Below are 25,064 nucleotides of genomic sequence, written 5' to 3' on the forward strand. Positions count from 1 at the left end.
AAAGGCTTCGTACCCAGGAGTGCCCCACAGGGTCTTGCTCAGTTTCAGAGAGCTGGAGGCAGGAGACAGGGCGCGTGCGCACCTCCAAGCTCCGTGGTGGGAGTGAACAAGGCACATTCGATGGAGCCAGAGGGTACTTCGGCAGGAAAATGCGGAAAGGGTTCACCAGCGATCCTGGCTGCAGACTTCGGCCCCCTGACAATCCAGTCTCTACCCCACATGGTAAAGGTCAGAGAGAGATCTGCTGCTTTCTCCTCTCTCCAGCAGCACGGTGGCACAAGAGCTTCTTAGGAAATCCTAGCCTTTCAAAAACAGTGGTTAACAGAAACTATGACACCGGAGGATGTTTGTTAGAGCCTGTGAAACTCAGGGGGCCAGAAGAGGTAAATCCGGAGGAAGACCACAGCACATCTGCTCTAGCAGCATTTTTATTTACAAACAGCAATTTCCATTGACTTTATACCATAAAAAAGCCATTTACAAGCAAGAAACAAGAATTCAGAACAAAATTAAGCAGCACTGAAGTATTCATGTCACAAATCTAAAACAAAATGAATACAAGAGTAAAATATCATTTGAATAAATAGTCTTAAATTCATGCTATAAAATAATCCTTAATGGCAAGTTACTAGTCGATACAGCATCCGCTTAGCTAGCTTCATTTACTTCACATGGCGATGAAGTGTGGAGTTGTGAGGTTACCAGTTTATATTGCAAGATAATGACACTGTGTTAAGTCATTCAAATTGCTCAACCATTTATAACGGAAAAAAATGTTAGCCCTACTAATAAAAGTGGTGAGAGAGATGGTTTTCACATTAGGAAAATGGTCATCCTCGAAGAAACCAGGTGAGTTTACCTCTTACTATACTCAGGGCAGCAACCAAAGGCTTGGGCAGCAAGTCCAAAGGTTGGATTCACAGCATACTTGTCACTGAGGGGCAGCAAGAGGTCTGTTTACTGAATCTGCTGCAAGGCTAACTCCAGGACTTGATAGAGAACTACACCAGCCCTGTCTGTGCCAGACCCAAGGGGAACCAGAGAGAAGAGGTTCTCTTGTGGGCCGAGAAGTCAAGCACTGGGCAGAAACAGTGGAAACACTCTGGCACTTACTGGAGAGACGTATGTGACGAGTGGCAACCATTACAAATTTCGAACAATATGAATGACTCTTCTGAACTTTCAGTTCAGTTGCACTGAGTAATATGAAACCTATGATTTATGAACTAGATAGTTTCATATAAAGAATTTACATAATTCCCCAATACTTTCATATATAAAATTTAATAAATAACCCTGACCAGTCTAGAAGCACCATTCAAGGGGCATGTGCCCTTGGAAAATAGTTTAGGTGTTGCATATTTGAGTCCCTTTCAGTGGAGGCTTCACAGGAAACCATTACAGAATTTAACAATAACGACGACGACGACAACAAAAAAAATCACAGTCACTAATGGAAAACATTGTTAAAATAAAATACATTGATTTCTTTAAAGTAAAGCTCATTCACATAGATGATGCCCTCCCAGCCCTTGTTTTGTGTTCCTGCAAATTCTTCCTAGAGTCTAGGCTGTAAAAACAAAAGTAAAAACAAAACCACACACAAAAATATGCAGGCCTATGGTCTGGGCTAGGGGAAAAACAAAGACTTGTTATAACTGCTATCATTAGAAAAGACATCTACTCATGCTCTGGAAGATTTAGAAGTTATCAATTTAGTTCTACAGTATATTCTGCTTAACAGTGAACCGACAGTATCCTTTCTGCTGTTAAAAAAAAAAAAAGAAAGAACAAACAAAAAACAAAACTGCCAAGGCAGAGCCAATTGGGAGGCTTTCCACTGACCCCAAAATTAACTTGACTTCATATACTGTATTTACAAATATAATTTCTAAATGTATTTACAGCTTTAGTAGAAATTAGAGGGTAGAGAACTGATTAGAATGAAAATAACTGTTTAAAACCACACACATTAGTAAAAGTATAAAATTCTTTGTTTTCACAGTTTGTAATAACAGGTTAAACACCTATAGAAAAGGACGCTGTCACTGTCTTCACATTGTCTACGTATTTGAAAAGGTAGCTCAAGAAGAGACTCAATTATGAACAAACCTATATGAATTCAGGATATATTTTACTGTAAAAGATTTCTTCACATATCACTTTTATCTTAGTTGATTTTTGCATTTGTTATAAATGAAACATCTAACCTAAAACTGTACAGAAATAGGGACTTGGCTTTCCAAAAAGAGTCGCTCTAAGGAGTTACACAGCGGACTTCGTCTGCAGAGACGTGAAGTGAACTTCGGGGAGAGAATGTTTCTGTTCTGTGGTCACGTTAATCCTCCTGGCACATCCTCATGTGACAAGGCACAATTAATTGCTGCTGCCCGATGTGAACGGAGTTAATCTTTCACTCGCCCTGCACACTGAGAAGCACGGCAGGCAGTGCGCGCGCTCAGAGAGGCCACGCAGCTCTGTGCTGGCCCGCGCGCGGCCTCCCTCGAAGCCCTGTGGGACCTTACAGTACTGGGTTATGGCTTGAGAATTCATTCTTAACACTGCTAGCAGTGGAAAGGGTAAAGTGTTAGCAACATGAATGGGAGCAAGTGGAACTTGCAAAATGTGGAATCATGATTATTAGAGAGAAACGCAATCAATTTTCTGCCCCTTAACAGTCCCATTACAATGTCTGAACCTGAACTGTACAATCAAAGCAATGTATATTTTTGTCAAAGACAATTTTGGATAAGTCACTCTTTGGTAAACTCAAACCAGTTAAACAAATTTACAAATACAAAGAACTCCATGTAAATAAGGTTAAGACGGACACGGTGACAAGAACCAGGACATTCAAGGCGCTTGCCCCAAGTGCCGCCCTTCCTCACTTGTCTCGTTTATCACAGGATGCTCTGGAGACCTCTCAGAAGGCCCCAAGCCTGAGTGAAAAGGAGGCTCCTTCCCTGAGCCTGACCTCTCATGTCCTCGATTTGGGCGCTTCTTGTCACAAACTTAATTTGTATCACAACACAAATTTTTTGCATTTAATTCTTTGAAGGAAAAAAGAAAAATCAAACTTATTCATGTAAGGAAAAAAAAAATCACAAACATTTACCTGAAACCCCAGAACATATTTAAGTGGGTAAACACTTGGGGTCCAGCCTCCCCTTGAGGCACACGGCTTTGACAGGAGTTGAGCAAGTGCTTCAGGGAGAGAACAGACCCCTGACTTAGGCAGTCTGACAGGAAAAGGCATACTATATACCCGGTTAGCAGAAGTCGCTCCTTGGAGCGGCAGGACTCGCGTGTGTCTGTACGTAGTAACACTGATGTGGAGAGCAGCGGCTCACGCGTGAACAGAGCCCCTGTGCTGAAGAGATGCTACCGCACAGCTACCACCCCCGGGGGCGATCACACACAAGGGCCTGAATGATTTTCTTCCCAAAAAAAAAAAAAAAAATCCCCAAACACCCCCCACCCCAACTCCATTCTTGGTATTTTAAGAGCCAAAAAAGCACGGAAAACCAGCAAACATCTACTTTTGTATTCCTTTAACTCCTAGCCTCTGAGGTTGGTCCGAATTTCGCTTTTGTTTTTCTCTTAGGTGGTCTGTGCTCTTCTCCCATGGAGACACACTAGTTGTGAGTTTCAGGGCCAAGGTTCTCAAGCAGAGAGCCTGGAGTGCTGACATCTTACCGACAGGCTGCAGCACAAACTCACCACCAAACTGCTTACATTACCCTCTGCCGGAGTGCACAGCGCCAGGGCAATCTCATAAAGCCCGTTTTGTATACCAGGAGCTCACGGGTGAACAAAATATAAAACTGAAGACACTTCCTCAAGTGCTAATAAGACATTATCCAAATACGACTCGGGTATGTTTTCATACAGTAATGTGTTTGCCAGCACATGCTTTTGAGGTCTTTTTTCAAGCTATAAACTCAAGAGAGGAAAAAAATTATAATTCACTTTTACCATTGGATTTCACATTTTCTACAACTATACTGACCTAAAAGATACATAACATAAAAATAGCACCACGTGACCAAAAAAATGGTGACACACAGAGATTTGGTGACACACAGAGTTATCTTAGAGGGCTTTTTAACTGTTGGTTTCTTCAAGCAGGAAACACTGAGAGAGCGGGGGAGCCACGGAGGCTCTCATCAGCTCACACAATACTAAGATAGATATATTGCTTGCAATTCCCATAGAGTATATCTTTACAAAAAGTACAAATTCCAAGTTCTGCAGTTTCCCTGGGAACTGCATGTAGAAAAAGTTGCTGTGCACCTGAACTGGCTGTTTGAAAAGAGAAAGAAGAAAAAAAACCACAACACTGCTTGGAGAATTTTGTAGACAGAACTACAAATCCCTTTCCTTTAGTGCGAGTACTAACTCACGGTAGAGAGTGATTCGATTTAGTTACCTGGTATGTTTCTACAGTACGGAATGAAGGTAGATTCATAGGCCAGTAAAAACATTGAAAACCACTGCTCCTTTGGGGTTGACTAATATAACACTACTGTATGTAAAAAGGTCAGCACCACGGGTCATCCAGCTTACCTACTGGACAACTAACAAAAATTCCAAATGGTTTCCAACTAGAGTTGAATACATTTTATGGCATTTGGTTTATGTATTTGTTATGAAGCAGAGCTATGAACACTGTGATTTGCTTTGCTTGCTTTTGGACACAATGATTAATATATTTGAAAACCTATTAACATTCTTTTATAAGGGAAATAAAGGGGCAAAACCCTAACATATTAGGTAGGGGCGAGACAGAGTCAAAAGCCCTGTTCACATTGTATTAAATTATATATTCCTCTTACATTCACCTCAACCAGAATAAAATCAAATTTGAGAATGTATATATACTATATATATAATAATTGCTTTATTATATATATATATATAAAAATTGTCTAACTACCCCCTAAAAGTAATTTTAAATTAGAAAAGGTTACCCATTTGTATCAGCTGACGGCATCCCAGTCTCCCTCCATGGAAATGCACTGGTGCCAGTGCACACAATGAGAGAGTATGCCTCTTGGCAGAGAATGTAGGGTCAACCAGTTGGCATAGCTAAATCACTGGCAGATTTTGGATGAAGAGTTCAGCCAAAGAGGAATACTGTCAGCCTGTGTTTTCCCTGGATACGCTGCCCTTCATGCTTTGAGCTCCTTGAGGGAGGGAGGGCGGGGGAAAGGATAAACACAATGAAGTGTTCCTTCCAGAAACCTTAGAAAAACTGCCAAGAGACCAAGAGATTTCCAGATGGTTGGGAAAACCAAAGGTTACAACAGAGCAAATCACAAATAGGCGTTGATTAATGTGCTTTGTGGGGTGCACTTCTTTACCATCTTAATCAGGAGCATCAGACACCGTGTGAATTTCCATCCGGGAATCTAGGGCCATCTCTGAGGCCGACGCATCATTTTCTAGTTTCTGTTCCACATACACATCTGTTCTCTCAGGGGACTCGATGCGACTCCTGACTTCAGCTATGCCAGGGTGGTTTTTCCGCAGGTGCTGGTTGAGGGTACCTTGGAATGGAAAGCACTTCCCGCAGATCTCACAGCGGAATGGTTTATCGTCGGTATGGCCCCGGATGTGGTACTCCAGCTGGTCCTTCCGCGTGTACTTCTTCCCGCAGAACTTGCACACAAAGGGGGTGATTCCCATATGGAGTCGCATGTGCCTGTCAAGGCTTCCCTTCTGGTTGAAGGACTTTCCACAGTAAATACAGATCAACCTCTCATTGTACGGGTACCAGTGACCTCTTGCACTCCTCTCCCGGGGGCTGCTCTCAAACCCGGGGTTATTCATCACAGCTTCACTGTCGGAACCTTGCACCAAGCCCTGCAGATCACTGTGCAGATGGACAGACAGAGCCCGCTTCTGGCGGGCACGACCTCCTCGGAAACAGCTCAGCATGGATCTGGATGGGCTGGAATTACTCAAACTTCCAAAAGCTTCAGCTACGCCGGCTGGCTGTGAGGCTGCCTGGGAGTAGGAGTAGGCGTGCTGGAGCACAGAACCATAGGAGCCCACATTCACGGCCACAACTTGTTCCCCATCAACCATCTCGGTGTGGTAGCCATCGTCTCCCAGGGAGGAGCTGTCGGAACAGCTGGGACGGTCAGACTTTTCCATCTTCACTTTCACTTCAGTGATCTGGCTCTCCCTCCCCAGCAGGTCCCCTTGCTCATGGTCCCCCTCGATCTGAATCTCGTACTCAGAGACGCTCCCACTGCTCCCTCGGTCCGAGTGCCCTTCCTCCTGTACACGGCTGCGCAAGGCTTTGCTGGGTGTCGTCTCCATCCGAAGATCACTGCTCGTGGTAGGCTGCCGTACCTGAGCGCAGTATGGAGGGGAGATCTCCACCGGGTTGGCAAAGTAGCTGCTGTCTTTAACTCCATTACGACTCTCTGGAGTCTCTTCCGCACCGACGGTCACAGAGTCCACATCTCCGACACTGATTTTTGAATGGATGCTCTCTAGGATCTGCGTGCACTTGTCAATGACACACTGCATCTGAAGAAAGCTAGCTGCAGTCAGAAAACTGACAACATCCTTCAGCTGCAAGGACATTCTTCCAGTGTAACAAAATGAAAGCAACTGTTCAAACACATTGGGATTTTTAATCACTGATATTGACAAGCCACTCATGGTACTTAATGCTGAATGGTCCCGGAAGTAGGGGGAGCTGGCCGCAAGGACTGCTTTGTGGGCTCTGAACGGCTGACCCTGAATGTGGACAATGATGTCACATAGTTTCCCTTGCAGGCGGAGCTCGTTTAGCTGGCTCAGAACGGTGCTGCTGTACTCGGGCACATCAAACTGAATAAAACTGCTGCTGTCCATTTCTACTGACATGAAGCGTAATCTGAGGAAAGAGAGAGTTTCATAATTCGCCAGTGACTCCTCACTAAGTACAAGTGGCATAAACACAGCCTTGCAAAAATACCACCACCCCCTCCATTGTAGCTACTATACCTCCTAGGGTCCGCCTGAGCATTTCTTTTCTCCTCTTAACTTATTTTCAGTCTTTCATGCCTTGGTTAATTCACCTAAAGCTAAATAACCTAATGATCCATTAGCCAAGTCTCCTAATTACCTGACATACATCTTGATCAAAGTAAAACATGTAACATACAGTAGAGCCATTTTAGCTCTGAGAACTTGGTATCCTTTTAAGAAATATATTTTTCTGTTTCACCTACCTTTGAGGATTTGAAGTACTCTGTACAACAGAAGTAAATTCATTTTAAAAAATGCTCTGCCTTATTTGTATATTTCCAATTGGTATTTTGCAAGTATACAGCACACTGCATGGAGCTTAAACCTTTTTAGAGTTTGAGTTGTTGTCTTGATGTGCATTTTTTCCCCTTCAGCTCTACACACATTTACATCCTTTTGGGTTGGTAATTCATAGCGCAATGCTCGGTCGCCTTCAGTGAAGAGTTTTTAGACAGGAGGATCAAGAAGAGTGACGGACACGTCAGGAGTGCATCATCCTCGGCTAGTGCTCGCACTGCTGGCGTGCTCAGGACAGGCTGGCTGCCCTCTGCCGAGAGCCCACAGCCCTGATCACTCAAAACTACAGAACGGTGTAGAGCCCAGGCTGCATTCTCTGACCAAAACAACAAAATTAGATCTCACATTTATATTTTTGTTTTTAAAACGCAATCAATAGGGCTTCCCTGGTGGCGCAGTGGTTGAGAGTCCGCCTGCCGATGCAGGGGACACGGGTTCGTGCCGCGGTCCGGGAAGATCCCACATGCCGTGGAGCGGCTAGGCCCGTGAGCCATGGCCACTGAGCCTGCGCGTCTGGAGCCTGTGCTCCGCAGCAGGAAAGGCCACGATGGTAAGAGGCCCATGTACCGCAAAAAAAAAAAAAAACCCCAATCAATAGAAATTTAAACACCTCCTGAATAAGCACTGAATCAAAAAGAAAATCAATAAGGAATAGAGCTATTTAGAAAATAAGAAAACTCACATCAAATCTGCAGTATGGGTTTAGGAATGAAGTTTACTTATATCTTCAACTTACTTAACAATGCATCCAAAAAGAGATGGACAGATATGTGATAAAGCAAACAAAATAAAATGTTAACAAGTGTAGAGTCTAGATTGAGTATACAGGTGTTTATTGTAAAATTCAACTTTTGGGTATGTTTGAAATTTTTCACAATGAAATGCTGGGGTTCTGAACTAACAAATTTTAACAATGTCAGTGCCTTAAAAAATTTTATCATTAAACAATAAAGAATAAAAATAAATGAAATCACTTATGAGGTCAGAAAAGGAACAAACTAAACCCAAAGAAAACAAAAATGTAATTAATACAGAACAGTATTTAATCACAGAGACAAAGTTTTAAAATTTAAGACAAGACAATGTGCAACGAAATCTAAGACTTTTACAGAAAAAGATCAATCACATCAGAATTTTTCTTAACCACCTCAGAATTTATTAAAACATTTTAGCTAGAGAGGAACCCTGTGCCATTATTTATCCTAGATTTATGATTGAAATCAATTTGAAATCCAAGTGGAATGGACATATTTTTAGGATAACATAAATTGGCAGAATTAAAAAGAAACAGAAGTGCCAAAGCACAAATGATCCTCAGGCCATTCACACTGTTCTAGATGCATGCTAAAATATTTAAAGCATCTCAGTTCATATGGCATAAGTCTGATATTAGAATATGGCAAACAGCATAAAGACCGTCAACTTTACCTACGTAGAGACTTCACTAAACAGACTTACTTTAATATCCTAAAGGAAATACTAGCAAATATAACCTATTAAAAGAATAATATATTATGATCAAATGTAAGAATGGCTATATGTTAGGACATACACAAATGTAATTTGCAACCTCAATAAGTCAAAGGAGAAAAACCATATGGCCAAATGAATTCTATGCCAAAAATGCATTTTAAAAAGTTAAGTTACTTTCAAAGTAAGGATAAAAATACTTAATAAGCTAAGAATAGAACAATATTTTCCTAATATAATAGCATCTACTGCAAACTAATGGCAACATCACCCTTAAAAAGGAAATATAACTACATTCCCCAAAATGTATTTAGTAGAACACAAGCCCCAAGCTCAATATCCCTACCTCCTAGGAATTAAAAAACATATTAGCATACTAACCCATCTGCAAAGTCCTACAGACAAGAATTCTATTTAACTCAGCAGTTTGCAAACTCATTTAACCATGAAACTCTTCTCTCAAGGTACACATATTAATATTCCAAAGAATTAGTGTTCCCTGGCACACTCTATGGTAAACACTTTTGTAAAGGAATTCCTGCTAGTGCCTGGAAGGCTACAAGGTTGTCTGCCCATCACTTCTTTTACTTAATGTTGTTCTTGAAATTCCAGCCAAAGAAAAAAGGCAAGAGAAAATTAAGGCATAGAGCCTTTAGAAAAGAGGCGGTGAAATTATCATCCAAGGGAGATATAACTATTTACATAGAAAACACAAAAGAATTGCTTGAAAAAAATCTTTAGAATCAGGATGTAATAAGTGAAGGATTTAAAAAATTATTATTCATTAAAAACCAGTTAGGTAAGCTAATGACAAGTTACAGCCAACAATATTAACATAAATTATAAAATACCTGGGGGATAAACAAAAAATTGGATCTACAAGAAGAAAACTATAACACTTTAATGAGGACAAAAACATGCATAAACAAAGACACACATCATGCTTCTGGTAGGGAAATTTGACACTATCAAGATGGACATGTTCCCCGCAAGTTAGTTTATAAATATAATGCAGCCCAATGGAGTATTTTCTTAGAAACTTGACAAAATGATTTTAAAATTCATCTAGAACACTGCCGTCCAATAGAAATACAACACAAGCCATGTGTGTAATGTTTTCTAGCAGTTATATTGTTTAAAAGGAAAAGTATAAAATTTAACTCAATATATCTAAAACATTATCATTTCAACATTAGAAAGTTATTAATGAGATATTTTATATTCTTTTTTTCATACTAAGTCACCAGTATTTTCACAACACTCTTGGAATTTCATGTCTGTCATATCAAGTCTTTAAAATGTGATGTGTATTTTGCATTTACAGCACATCTCAATCTGGAATAACTACATTTCAAGTGCTCAGTAGCCCCATGTGAGCAATGGCCACCATACTGGACATTAGATCTAGAAGAAGAAATACTGAAAAAATTTTAGAAAAAGAAAAATACAGCCAAACATATAGATGTCAAAATGTATGAGTAGGCTATAATTCATTCATTTCGTAAATATATACTGAGAGTCTTCCGTATGCCTGGCACTACAGCTCTGGGTGAGCTACAATTCTCTTGTTGTAAATTGCGATAAGAGCTATGAGATTTTTCATAACGGAGGAGCGGTCAGAGAAGGCCATTTGAACAAATGATATCTCAACTGAGACCTAAAGGATGATAAAGGTTAGCCAAATATTGGGGGGTACGGGGGGTGCTGCAGGGAAAGTTCCAATTTTCCAGACAGAAGGAATCACATGCACAAAGAGATGAGAGCCCAAGTCAGGAAGGAAGGAAATACTGGAGCACTGTGGCACAGCTGGGACAAGGAGCAAGGGCAGAGGCCACATGAGGCTATCAAGTAGATAGAAATCAGACCAGGATGGGCCTTTGGGGGCCATTTTCAATCAGTGAAAAAGGAAGATTTCTGGAAATAGATGCTGCTTGGATAATATGAATAAATAATAATAAAGTTAGATCCCTTCTTCACAACATACCCAAAAATAACGTCAAGAGAAGGCATTTCTGAGCACACAAAGGCAAACAAACACCAGAAGATGAAAGGGAGATTTAACTATTTAAGTAAAACTTTTTTTTTTTTTTTTTAAGTAAAACTTTTATACATCTAAAAAATATCTTTTACCAAAAAACAAAAAGAGACAAGTTATGAAAAATATAACATCTATGGCAGGGAAGTATAAAACTCTTACAAATCAATAAAAGCCAAATAACAACTGAAAAGTGAACAAAGAATACGAACAGATGCTAAAAAAAAAAAATTTTAATTGCCTTTAAACATAGGGATAAAATGCTTAACGACTTCATCAATAAACCAAAATATAAAAATTACCACAAGACACAATTGTTCTTTCTCAAATCGCCCAGACTTAAAAACGCAACCCAGCTGGCAGTGTTATAGGAAGAGGGGTGCTCTCACATACTTCTGGTAGGCAAATATAACAAAAGCCTTAAAATGGGAATTTCTCTCAACTCAGCACTGTGTTGTAAAAACAAAATCATGAATATAGGCACAAGAATTTATCCATAACTATATTCAATTACAAAGCAAACAATGGAAACAACCTGAATGTCCAACAATAAGGGAATTATTAAAGTATGATACAGCTATATACTGAATATGGTATCATCACTAAAATGATGTTAAAGAAGAATTCAAAGTTAGTTCCACAAAATGTAAGTTAGCTCCCATGAGAGCAGGAATTTTTATCTGTTATATTAACTATGTGCCAGATAACTGCCTGGCACATGGTGGATACTCAATAAATATTTGATGAATAAATATTTAAGAACACAGCAAGAAATCAGATCAACTGCAAATGAACAAGAGGGATCTTTATGGGTGATGGAAATGGTCTAAAACTGAATTACGGTGATAGTTTGACAACTTTTTTTTTTTTTTGTGGTACGTGGGCCTCTCACTGTTGTGGCCTCTCTCATTGCGGAGCACAGGCTCCGGACGCGCAGGCTCAGCGGCCATGGCTCACGGGCCCAGCCGCTCCGCGGCATGTGGGATCTTCCTGGACCGGGGCACAAACCCGCGTCCCCTGCATCGGCAGGTGGACTCTCAACCACTGCGCCACCAGGGAAGCCCTTGACAACGTTTTAAGTTTACTAAAAGTCACTGCACTTTACACTTAAGATGGGTCAATTTTATATGTAAGTTATATACCTCAACAAAGCTGTTAAAAAATCAGGTAATCACAGAATATACAGAATGATATTTCTAAAAGTATATATGTATTTACAAATATTAAATATACATAGAGATAATATTAAAGAATTATACAAAATATTTACATTAATGTAAGAGTAAAGATGTTTTATCTTTCTTCTTTGTATTTTTCAAATTTCTATAGTGAACATGTATTACTTGGAATGACAAAAATATATGTATTTTTAAATCCCTACTAGATGATAATTTGACATAGACACTGCTGGTGAGCACAAAATGGTACAAATACTTCGGAGGGCATTTCAGTAGTATCCAGCACAATTACAAACGATCCCCCATGACTGAGCAATTTCAACTCTAGGAATTTATTACAGGACAGCTCATAACAAAAGACTGGAAACAAACTAAATTCTCATCAAGAGGAGCCTGGCTAATAAATTATGGTATGTCCATACTAAAGACTATTATACAACCAGAAAAAATGAATAAGGAAGCTCTTTTCATACTGGTATGAAACAATCACCATGATACATTGCTAAATGAAAAAGCTGAGATGCAGAGCAGTACATATGCTATTTGTATAAAGCACTATGAAAACATATATACCTCACTGTGTCAATATATTCATATAAAAATATTAGCAAAATATTTCTGGAATGATGCACAAAAACAAATAGCCTCTTGGGACAGGGATGAGGTAGTTGGAAGGCCCATTAGCTTTCAGTGAATCATTTTGAACTCTTAAAATTTCTAAACTATGTGAATGTATTACTTATTAAAAATAAGTAACATTAAAAAAATTTTAGGCACCTCATCTAGTTTTTAAGAGATAAGAAAAGATCCTAATATAACCATTAGAAGCATTAATTTGGAGTCGGATATGGATTCAAATGATACCTGCTTTCCATTTGTAAAACCTTGGGCAAGGTACTTCATAACCTTTCCAAGTCTCGGTTTTTTGTTTTTTTGTTTTTTTGTTTTTGCGGTACGCGGGCCTCTCACTGTTGTGGCCTCTCCCGTTGCGGAGCACAGGCTCTGGACACGCAGGCTCAGCGGCCATGGCTCACAGGCCCAGTCACTCCGCGGCACGTGGGATCCTCCCAGACCGGGGCACGAACCCGTGTCCCCTGCATCGGCCGGCAGACTCTCAACCACTGCGCCACCAGGAAAGCCCAGTTTTTTTGTTTTTAATGGTAGTATCAATAGCAATAGTCTTTGCCTTAAGGGTTGTTATAAGGAATACATGTAGGAAGCACTTAGCACAATGGTTGCTTGGCACGTGGCAATCAAGGTTAGCTATTAGAGACTTTTTTTAGGGGGACAGGATGGTGTAACAAAGAGAACTGGCTTTGAAGTTAGACTTGGATATGAATCCTGGTTGTGCCACTTTCTAATAAAAATAGTAACAATGAACATTTAAATAGTTACGTGACCTTAGACAAGTCCATTAACCTTGATCTCTGTATCTAGAACATGACTAGAACAGCCCAACATGACTGTTACAATAGTTGAATGAGGGAAATTCATGCAATGAATGTGTATAATAGCTTACATATAATGAGTACCTATCTTGTGCTAAACACCTTACACAGGTTAATTAATTTGATTCTCTTATCAACTCTGTTAGGGGAATACTATGATTGCTGCCATTTTATAGATGAAGAAACTGAAGAAAAGAAGTTAACACACTTGCTAAAGGTCCCGCAGTTAACAGATGAACTTAGTCTGGCTCCAGGGGTCATGCTCATAACTGCACCAGACTGCCTTCTAGAAACACAGAAACTGCCTGGCACCTGCCAAGTGGTCAAATGTTACCTATTCATTACAGCATTTTCGGGACACAAGGATGTGTAAATAGTGACTTTTGGAATTAAAGGGCAAAAGAAAGGTGGATTCAGCTTTTTAAAGTTACAGAGTTCTGGGCAAAAACCAGTAGAAAAAGGAAAACAAAAAAGCATTTCTGAAATAGTCTGTAAAACTGAAAATAGCTCCACAATGAGGTGTCTTCCTCCTTTGTGTGGCTTTTTATCTTCTTCTCAGAAAAAAGTACAGAACTACACTGGAAAGAAAATCACTGAAGAGAAAAATGAAAGACCATGATTAACACCTAAGGAGGAATTCCATTTTTCTGCAAAATGAGAAAGGAAGTGCTCCATTCTCCTCTCCTTGACACTGACGCGTCCTCTCCGCAGTGACAATGAGATTCAGAGACTCCTGCCTAAAGCTGCTAACAAGCAACACTCTCGAATAAGAGGCTTCTCAGATACTGACACACAGGGAATTTACAGGTAACTGAAGTCCTAGTCACATAAAAGGAGTAAAAGGCATAATCAATCACAATTCCACACCCAGACCTGACATCAGGTCCAGTGGTCCTGAAGCAAAGGAAGCCAGAACCTCTCACAGACACATCAGTTCCAACAGAACCCTCCACTCCTCTGCAATTTTCCAGCATGGGCTAATCACTGGTTCCTCGAGGGTCTTGCTTTCTCCCTTGAATGGAATGTCAGTGGGCCTACACCAAAGTTAGATCAATGTTTAATTTTATCTTTAAAATAAAATATATGCGTATGGTCAAACTTCAAACTATCGTACAGAAAAATATAAAATGGATAGCAAAATTCTTCTCCAGTGTCTCTCAATCACTGGAAAGAGTTTTTGGGTGTTCTTTCAGAGAAAATTATAAACATATATCAGCATAAACTGTTCTGTACTCTGCTTTTAAAAAATGTATTTAAAGGGTAAGCTGGGATGAAGTGAGAGAATGGCATGGACTTATATATACTACCAAAGGTAAAATAGATAGCTAGTGGGAAGCAGCCCCATAGCATAGGGAGATCAGCTCGGTGCTTTGTGACCACCTAGAGGGGTGGGATAGGGAGGGTGGGAGGGAGACGCAAGAGGGAGGGGATATGGGGATATATGTTTATGTATAGCTGATTCACTTTGTTATAAAGCAGAAACTAACACACCATTGTAAAGCAATTACACTCCAATATAGATGTTAAAAAAAAGAAGTATTTAATATACCTTAAAATCTTTCCACAGCAGCACAAGCTCATCTACTTCATTCTCTTTTCTGATTTCATAGTATTCCATGAAATTCATATGAATGAATTTCATATGTGTCACCATGCATTTAATACTTAATCAGTCCCCAGGTGATACCAAAAGCAGGAAACCATTTAAATAGTCATAGTAGTTCCTCCTAGCAGAGGGGCTACTGCGTTAGTTTTTCACATCCATCGATAATGCCAACTTACCTCCCAAAAGGTGGCAGCAACTGTCCCTTCACCAACAGCACATGAAGTGCCTGTACCCCCGTAACTGCCAATAATGAATACTGAACTTTTTCACCTTCGCCACACTGACAGGTTAAAAGTGGTATCTCATTGTTTTGCTGTGATTTAATTATAAATGGGGTTGATCATCTTTTCTCATCTTCAATGGCAATTTGTCTAAGTTTGTCTTCCAACTGCCTACCCATATCCTTTGCCCATATCTGACTCTCTATTGAACTGTCAGAGTTCTCTGCAAATTAAGAAAACGAGCCTTTTGTCAAATGTGCTGCAAGTATTAGATTTAACTGCAATCACTAAATGACATACTGACCGGGAATTTATTTTTCTACATTTATAGGATATGTTCAATTTCAATCTCTTACGTGCACAAAACCAAAGGGAACCCAAAGATAAATAAGAGTCCCAGTCTTGCAGTTTGATACAGGCTTACTGCAGATTCCTCCCAACTCAGAGAGAGATGGGAATGGAGTTCATTTTTGATAATGCAGAGAAGTGATTTATATTAGTTTTTCATTTAGACTAAGTTTGCAGCTGCTTCAGAAAACGATAGTGAATTTGATTATTCTACTCACTAAAGACATCAGAATCAGTATTCTTTAATTCAGCAGATTAATCACAGGTCTTTCTGTCCCATTATATCAATAGTAAACAAAAAAAATCCCCAAACTAGACATTTACATTGCTATATTTTAATTAAAAACAAGTATATATAAACTGTATATTTTTCTTCAATACCATTAATACTTATTTTAACAATACTCATTTTGGTTTTGTTTGTTAAAACTATACTTTGGATAACCATGTGAAATACTTCTTTTTAAAAACATATACAAAGAGAATATTAGTTGAAATGGTCTCTGGGAAGTTCAAAATTGTCAGCTCCCCGAATTCTTCATAACGCTCTTCTGCTCATTCAACCAACGGACACACAAACTTTCTGCTCTCCAATTTCCTTAACTGGAGAATGCTTTCACCCCTCGGGAAGCAGCTCTCACCTCACACACAGCCTCCGCCACAGTCAGCTGATGAGACTGCCACCATTGGTCTCAACAGTGGGTTCTGGGAAGGACCACCTCAGACGTGGGCAGTCCTGACATTCGTCCAGCCACCTCCACACCAGCCCCAGGGGATCACTGCCACCTTCCACCACACTCCTTAGCCTTCCTCCCTTACTTGGAAAAGCTCATCATCATCATCATCATCATCAATTACAATATTTACTGAATGCTCGATACATGCTAGGCATGTCGTAAAGGCCTTATATGTATTATTCATACATACGTATGAATTCTCTTGACTTTCCACCAGAAGACAGGTACGATTACCCTCACTTGAGAGGCTAACTTAACTTCTTCAGGGCTGTTGCAAAGTCCGGCCATCTAGACCCCTACACAATAACCCCTTATCCTTGTTTAATTTGCCCAAGGGGAGTAGCTGGACCAGTAAGGGAGACAGGAGAGTTGAGGGAAAGGCAGGAGGAAACGAAAGCTTGCCCTAGGTTACCTTCCTGCCCTAGGGTGGTGGCCAGCAAAAGGGACAGTGACAGGTGACAACCTCCTACCACTGCCCAGGGCTCTTACTCCTTCCTCTGCCAGGAGGAAGGAGATGAAGGCAAAAGGGAGCATTTTAGTAATATCCATCAAACTTACAAGCGCACGTGCCCTGTGCATGCAATCTCAGCTCTAGGAATCTACCACAGTACCCTCTTTCAAGATCAAAATCTCCCTCTTTTCCAGATCTAAGTCACCGGTAGAAGGAAGGGTTATGAGCAGAAAAAAGTCCCAGGTGGCCCTCCAGCTGCAGTATATTATGCCTTCCATATTCACAGCTTTTACTCCCGCTTCCCCATCAGAGCCCTGCATCCTGGCTGATTTTACCTGCTTTAAATAAACAGCCATCTTCATATGCTAAAGCCTCTATTCATTAGAAACCACCGATCGAGGGCTCAAGTAAGTGGTCCTTTTGGTGTTCGAGGGTGAAAGTCACAGAGAGCAGATGCTGCCAAGACACAGGTTCAGCCCAAGTTCAAGAGAATTCAAAGCAGCACTGAGACTGGCATTTAAAAAGCAAGAGCAGACTGTGAGGGGCTATCCAGGACTGACCAAGTAGCAAGGAAGCCAGGTCTAAAAGCACTGAGGACAGCAGCAAGGCCAGCACAGGCCAGAGCAAGACAGAACCATGAGGAGTGAAGAGCGACCAGGTTCGGGAAGAGCACAGCCACATGCTGGGGAGTTCAGGCAGACTGGGCAACCAGAGAAGGGAGGCCACTCACACAGCAAGGCAGTGTGGGCACGAGCCACAGGGGAAAGGTGCTGTCCCCTAAATTACCATACAAGCCAGCCTGGGATACTCGACCCACAGACTTGAAGTGCGAAGTGAAGGAGAAGGGTCCTAGAAATAAACATGCATGCATGCTCTGAAAAGAAAACTAAGATCTGATACAAGACCATATGACAACAAGGCTTAGCAAGTAAAGCTGCTTGAAATCTTTGCAAGCTCCCACCCAAAAAAAGCTACAGAACATATGACCACACCCAGGCATCAGGACAAGACGCTGTTCTGAAACGCTACAAACAAGGGAATGATACCCCCTAATCCAGATTCCAAAGCTCACCAAGAATAAACACATTTTACCTGAAGGAGCTTTAAAAAAGTCACTTCATAAAGACAGGGAAACCAGCTGACCATAATCTAACAGACAAGGCTGATCCTGGGAAGGGTGGACAGACGCCAGTTCATTGCTACTCTGTTCCTCCTCTCACCTGGCTCCTCCCACTGAGTTTGAGCAAATGAGGCAAAAAGGTAGTGAATGCTCTTCTATGTGACCACTATAGGTTCACATAAAATAAAATGCCCAATTAATGGAAATTACAGCTCCCTAAGTTTTCAAAGGTGCTGCATATTTAACAATTTCTTATAAAGCACTAGGGAATATAAGGAGGGTCCTATTATTTTCCACTTAATGTCATTATAGTCTTCTGACTATATTGTGACTTCTGACACTATTTTTAAAAGACTCAACTATCACTAAAAAATAACTAAAAGAAAGCATGGGTGAATTTATGTATAATAATGTCATAGAGGCCTCTGCAAGCATGACATAAGTCCCAGAAGCCACAAAGGACAAATACATTTGACAACATAGAAATATATAATAAAAAAATCCACCCTCCAAGCCGAAAGATAAACGACATATTGAGGGAAAGTACATGCACATCTGACAAAGGGCTATATTATAACTCAAACAGATTTGGACAGACACACAAAATCCTATGGAAGAAGGTGCAAAAGATATTAACAGTTCAAAGAAAAAGTGACCAAAAACATATGAAAAGATGTTTAGCTTTATTCATGATCAAGTCATGTGAATTACAAAAAGAAAAAATGAGATACCATTCGTAACCGATCAGACCTGCACACATTTTAAAAGTGTGCAGGTGTAATCCTGAGGGATAATCTGGTAATATCAATTAAGATGTAAAAAGCATTCATCGTTTGGCCCACAATTAACTATTAAGAATTAAGCTTACAAATACACAGTACTTACAATAGCTTATCAGGATATGTATGTCCACTGAGCATTTTTATTTGCTACAAAAAAAAAAAAAAAAAAAGAGGGAAACGAGCTCAAAATCCAGAGAAGACTTGTTCAAAAACAAAACAAAACAAAAAAACCAATCAACAACAAAACACTACCCAGCCATTAAGAAGAATAAATACACCTGTATCCTTCGACATGGAAAAGAGCTCTAATATTTAGCCAAAACCAGCAAGCCATAGAAAAATCTGTATGTATATATGTGATTCACTTCATGTACTTTTCTTAAAAGAACAAGTATATACTGCTGTATCCACTCTGGAAGGAATCCCATGAAACCATTAATGTTGGTGACTTTTGAGAATGAGGACTACAGACTGGGGAGAGGGAAGGGAAACAGACTTTTATACTTTTTGAATTTATCATATAGCTGTATTATTCTCACTAAAAGTTTTTTTTAAGACATGGCATAGGGTTTTACCTAAAAATATACAATTTTTAAAACCAAGGGATCTAGAGAAAGATAGGCTGCAAATGGGTAATTACTGTATCAAGCAGACAATTATAGAGGCAGAAACAAAGAACTATGAGAGCAATGACAAGACTGATTACTTTTGACCAAAGAGAATTTTTTTAATCGAAGAGAATAAATAAAATCTTCATGGTGGAAGTAATATTTGAACAGGACTTTGCATTTCAAATGGAACAGAACACTTCAGGCAGAGGAATGGCAGAAGCAAAGAACACTGGAGTGAAAATGTATGGTGTCTGGGGTAGTGGCCAGGGCCCAGGTACAAGGAGTGACGAGGGAAAAAGGAATGCCACAGTGGGAACGTGGACGGCCTTGAATACGAGACTGGAAATCTCAAACTGGATTCCGGTGGCAGCCAATTTGAACACGAGTCCAAAGGACTCAACAGGGCTTGGAGATGGAGGGATGCTATCCACTCTGGAAATTAGTTCCGCCTCAGACAAGCTGAGTTTAGGCTGCCCACTGGGCCTCTGAACAGAGTTGTCCAATAGGCACAATTTTGGAGTAATCAAAAATTGTACTAGCCAAGGATGAATGTGGTAACATGCGGTTACTAAAAGGGAAAACAGAAAACACAGTTGAGAACAGAAGCAACAGTTATTTGCTCCTATTGTAACATGCTCACAAAAGAGGAAACATGCACACCTAGCCCTCTCCTTAAGGCACCGTTTCAATGACTAATAAAATTCTGCATTGTGCCTTTTGTTAAGCTGTAAGGAAACCAAACAGTAAAAACCAGAACCTAGACTAGTGCCATCTTCCCACACTGCAAATCCATTCTAAAGAGAACCTAAAGATGAGAAAAGACACTTAAATGTCATCTGGGCAAAACACCCACATGGGCCTTGAAATCCCCTCTACAAAATCCTTGGTTTTAAACTCTGGAACTGTTTCTCCGTAATGACAACCAGAGCAAAAGTAAAAGTGTAAAACCTAGGCAAATGTGATGTGCTGATTTTTGAGCCTCCCGTGCTGCTGAGCTCACACCCTCAGTGGTGAGCTCTCTGAGGGCAGGGACTGTGTGCCCAGAGCCTAGCAGTGTGTCTGGCAGAGAGAGGCTCTCAGCAACCTAAACCAAGCTGGTGGCTCAAAATCCATGACTGCCACCATGGCGGCACCCTCAGCTTTCAACTTTTCCTGCTGAACACCCAAGAGACGTAGGATCGTCTCACCAGCAGGAAAAATCTAGCAAGGTGGTTCACTCCCATCTAACCCATAAACACTCTAATTTGCTCCACTTCATTTAAAAATACCCTGCGACACTTCCAAGAAAGGAAAGCAAGGTTACAAATTTGGAAGTTGTTTAAGGCACCAGGAAGTACCCATTATTCTCCATCAAGATGCTCATGATTCCAAACCCAGATTTGCACCTGCTGGCTTCAGTCACTTGCTGACTTTCTGTATCAGGCACTGAAGACCTGAAGATCCCTTATCATTCTCAAACAAAAAGTCATTAACAAGACCGCTGAATGGAAGCACTGGGGACAACAGGCATGGTGACAGCAGTCACAAGGATACAAAAATAACTTTCTTAGGTATTTCTGCCTGGGTCTAGAGAAAAACTAAAATTGAGCTGTCATGAAGTACAATCTAATCCTTCAGAAAGCAGCAGCCGAATAACACCAGGCCTGCATGAAACATTCTGGTGCCGCTGAAACCCAATGCAAGAAAAAAATAAATAAAATGGCATTCCGTGATGGATATTCATGAAGTACTCATCCTAATTTAAAAGAAAACAAGTCTAGAGTTCTTACTGCATTAATTCATGTGAGCCTGAAAGAACATTTTTATCCAAACTGTTAGATTTCCTACCAAGGCGTTAACATTCTCCAAGTCTGCTCAGATACAATAATTCTGAGAGTGCGGTTTCGTTTGACAGTGGAGACTGTCTTTCAGTCAGTGCAAAACATCAGAAGCTTCTTCTGAGCTTTCCTAGCAGAGCAGGAATGGACTCTTTAACCTGACTGGCAGTAACAGTTACTGAGCTCCAACTGCGTTCTGTACACTAAGTAAGCTCTCTACCTGCTCACTGAATCTTCATGACAACACTATGAGATAGACACGGCAGCTATCCCCATTCTACAGATGAGAAAACACTCAGAGAGACTAAGAACCTTTCCCAAACTCACTAATGACTGGCTGAGCCAGGATTTGAACCTGGATTTGGCAGTCGCCAGAGCCAGAATTCTCATCTCCCGTAAGAATAAGATTTTAATCCAGGCACAGTGGTGAGAAGTAGGGGTTTTATTGGTGCTAGAGTCTTACTGATCACCTTTGAGTGGAAAAAAAATTTCTCATTTAAGGGTGTATAATTACACCAACACAGTGATAATTAAGGGGTTACAATTCCTTGTACTTTGCAGCCATTTCTCTGCATAATGTCCATTCTTTTTACTTCTGTCTATGAAGTGGGCAATTAGATGCTTAAAATCCTATCATGAAATAGAAAGATTTGTTTCAGTTAAAGGAATGAATAAGCTTTCTTAAGGCAAAGAACTCAAAAAAGTCAAGGAGTAGCATCTTATCTGCTTGCTGCTGGCATTTCAGGGGGCACCAGGCCTGGGAAATATATTAAGTCCCACCTCGAAAGATAAAAGGATTAGAAAAGCTCACCTTGAATTGCTTTCTTCCATGAAGTTTTCCATGCCATCAATACAACCAGAAAATAACCGTTAGAAATTAAACTGCCTTCAGCTGATGACCTTCACTAAGCTAAATTCAGCAGTTTGTCAGCTACAAAACATTAAATGGACACAATTAAGAAGTTTGAAAACCATTAAGCAGAATTTAAACTAGAGAAAGATCAAAATTAATGGGAATAAAACATAATGACACATTATAGATTTGTGATACTGACATTTTTGACAAGTGCTTCAGCTGGAAGGTAAAAGTAGGATCCACAGACATGTAGAAATACACAGCTCAGTAAATACACTGAGGTTCAGCAGCCTATCATTTCTCCACCTTGATAAATTTACACCTAATGATGATGATGATGATGAAAATGTAAATATTAAGCAGTTACTAGGTGCTATAAACTTTGCTACCTCCTTCATATACTTTTTTTCACTTTAAAACTCACAAAACCCTAGGAAATGGATTTTATTATCCCCATACTACAAATGAGAAAACAGAGGATCAGAGACATTATATAAATTGTCCAAGTTTACATGGCTAGTAAGTAGCCTTGCTGGGATTCAAACCCAGACCGGTCTGATTCCAAAGCTGATGTACTTTCCCCACAGCCTCCAACTGAAGAATTACATGATGTTTTCCTTTCCCATAATCAAGAGTAAACATTTTAATGTTTCAAAGATTCATTTTATGTTATCTGCACTCGAAGAATGAAAGCTGAAAACATCCACCTTGAATGGCAGCATTAGACGTAAATGATATATGACAGAGAAATCTGATAACTAATAAAAGCTTCTCCTTTAAAAAGGGGCGGTTCAAAAAAATTTAAGTCATTTACCAACAAAAATTAGGAAGTATTTGCATACCTATTACAAAAGCCCAGCTACAGTATTAGATATTACAAGGGCTGCAAAAGAAGTATTAAGACAAAATGCCCTCAAAAAAAACACCCACTTCAGCTGGGACAAGAGCAAGTTCAGTAACCGAGGAACAAGTGCTGAATCCTGTGCTTTAGATTCTGAATGCCACAAAGGCATGGGGGTAGGGCAGTCAGGGAACACCCTCTGGAGGAAGTATATCTTCAGCAGGGGCTTGAAGGAAGTGAAATGGAGAATTTACACAGAGGAGAAGAAAAAGGAGGCCAGGACTTCAGAAGGGGGAACAAGAGGCACAACGCCCTAGAAGCAGTCACAAACTCACTTCTGCAGGAGACAGACGGGGAGGAGAAGCAGCAAATAAGGTCCAAGAAGGTGAGGAGAGCCTTGAAAAGACACGGCGGGCACTGACTGGACGCAGTGTAGCAGGCAGAGGATGTACTCAGCTTTGAATAGTGGTATAAATACCTGTGGCCTTTTAGCTGATCCCCTGGCCCCCACCCTCTCCCTTCCCCTCCTGTAAATGATCATGAGCCACCCCTAGTCTCTTGCCTCTCACCACTGCCTTTAGAATAGTTTCAACTTTGGCCTAGTGTTCAAGTTCTTTCAGGAACTAGCCCAGCCAATCTTTCCTTATTCCCTTCCTTTAAGCACCCTTCTCTACAAGGTAACTGGTCTATTCACTAACTCCATGGGATCACTGGGTCTGATTCTTCTTTTCCTATCGGAGTCCTAGTCATCCTTTAACAGGCAGCTCAAACCCCACCCCCTCACGAAAGCCTTTCCTGACCACTTGGCCTATAATAACCTCCATCTCTCCTTCTTCTTAATTCTACAGCACACAGGCTTGTCTCATCAATTACCTTTCCACAGGTAAAGTCTCAGCACCCAGTGTAAAGCTGCTTAGAGGCTGGAAGTGTGCCTCCTACTACTTTACCCCACCACATGGAACAGCATCTTGACATTTAATAAGCAAGCAAACACTCAACTCTTTTTTTGACTTCCTATATTAAGTTTAGCATTAGCATAAAGGAAGGATGGGAGAGGTGGGGGGGACTTCTGAAGTCAGAGACTAACTAAGAAGCTGCTGCGATAATCCAGATGTGAGGTAAAGAGGGCCTGACTAGGGAACAAAGAGAAAATGGGCAGATATAAACAACAAAAAAAAATTTTGCACGCAAAAACTCAGCAGGATGTGATTGACTACTACTAGGAACAAAAGCAAGGAATGAATTAGGATAAGGTTAGGTTTAGAAACGCTTCTTGGATTCACTTTAAACCCTGTCTGAAAACAAGTGTATTAAGCGGCTAAAAAGTCCACATTTGCAAAAAGTCTTCGGTGAAACTGCCCAGTATCTTGAACCAGGGACAGCCATTCCAATTTCAGACATACACAGAATGGTAGAGCTGGAAGGGTCTTTAGAGAGCTTATCTAAAACCCTCACTGATCAGGTGGGGAAACTGAGGCCCAGCATGGAAAAGGCTTGCTGAAAGCCTCAAGACTGAGACTCCCAGACTATTCATGCCCCAAGGCACAGCCGCCTAGCCTAGAAGGACACTGTTTACACACCCAGGCCAGCCCAGCCCTCCGTAATGGCAGGACCGTCTGAGGGCGAGAGTGACCATGGAGACGTCCAGGGCCAAGCAGGACGCGCCGCCGCCTGTTTACCTGGAGAAAAGCCGTGGCGTGGGGCAAGAGCTCGGTTGCAGCCACCAGCAGGGCCGACCCCGCGGCCCGGCCCGGCTCTCCCGGGGACTTAACCATCCGGCCTCCCCGTACAAAGGGGGAGCGCCCCCGGGGCCGAGGGGCCCGGAAGCAGGGGATTCCGAGACGCCCGGGCGGAGGCTGGGGAGCCCGGGGCAGCTGGCCGAGCGCTGCCCTCAGACCCGCCAGCAGCGCCCGGACTCCGGGGCCAAGCAGGGTTGGCCCCTTGGGGGCGCGTGCCGGACCAGAGCAGGTGCCCAGGGCGTCCCGACCCCGCCCGGCCTCGGCTCCAACCCGCACCACCCGCCCACCCGCCGGCCCGCGGGGCTGACCAGGCGCGGAGGCTCCCGCCCCGCCGCGCCCAGAGGGAACCGGACAGCGGCTAGGGGCTGCCACCGACCCCGCTGGCTCCGCCCGCGCCTCGCCCCCCGGCCGGCGCGCCTCACCTGCGGAGAGCGCCGCGCTCACATCGCCCGCCCGCGGCGCCCCCTCCGCCGCCGCCGGC

General features: G+C 41.5%; 1 protein-coding gene across 3 annotated transcripts; it reads right to left on the reverse strand.

Annotated features, from left to right (window-relative positions):
- Positions 1-410: 410 nt before the first annotated feature.
- Positions 411-25,064, reverse strand: ZBTB34 (zinc finger and BTB domain containing 34). 3 transcript variants are annotated; one of them, XM_032635163.1, is made up of 2 exons: positions 25,006-25,064; positions 411-6,892 (listed from the first exon to the last, which is right to left on the reverse strand). In XM_032635163.1, the coding sequence occupies exon 2, from the start codon at positions 6,880-6,882 to the stop codon at positions 5,368-5,370; it is 1,515 nt and encodes a 504-aa protein (XP_032491054.1). In that variant the 5' UTR covers positions 6,883-6,892; positions 25,006-25,064; the 3' UTR covers positions 411-5,367. The 3 variants fall into 3 exon arrangements, with proteins under 3 accessions (XP_032491054.1, XP_032491057.1, XP_032491055.1); XM_032635166.1 differs by lacking the exon at positions 25,006-25,064 and adding an exon at positions 18,823-18,832; XM_032635164.1 differs by lacking the exon at positions 25,006-25,064 and adding an exon at positions 7,230-7,670.

Source organism: Phocoena sinus, chromosome 6 (assembly GCF_008692025.1).
Source record: "Phocoena sinus isolate mPhoSin1 chromosome 6, mPhoSin1.pri, whole genome shotgun sequence".
Classification (NCBI taxonomy): Eukaryota; Metazoa; Chordata; class Mammalia; order Artiodactyla; family Phocoenidae; genus Phocoena; species Phocoena sinus.

What these genes read in the sequence shown, in the direction of transcription:
- ZBTB34 (XM_032635163.1), bottom strand. Translation starts at nt 6,882, where the DNA reads ATGTCAGTAGAAATGGACAGCAGCAGTTTTATTCAGTTTGATGTGCCC.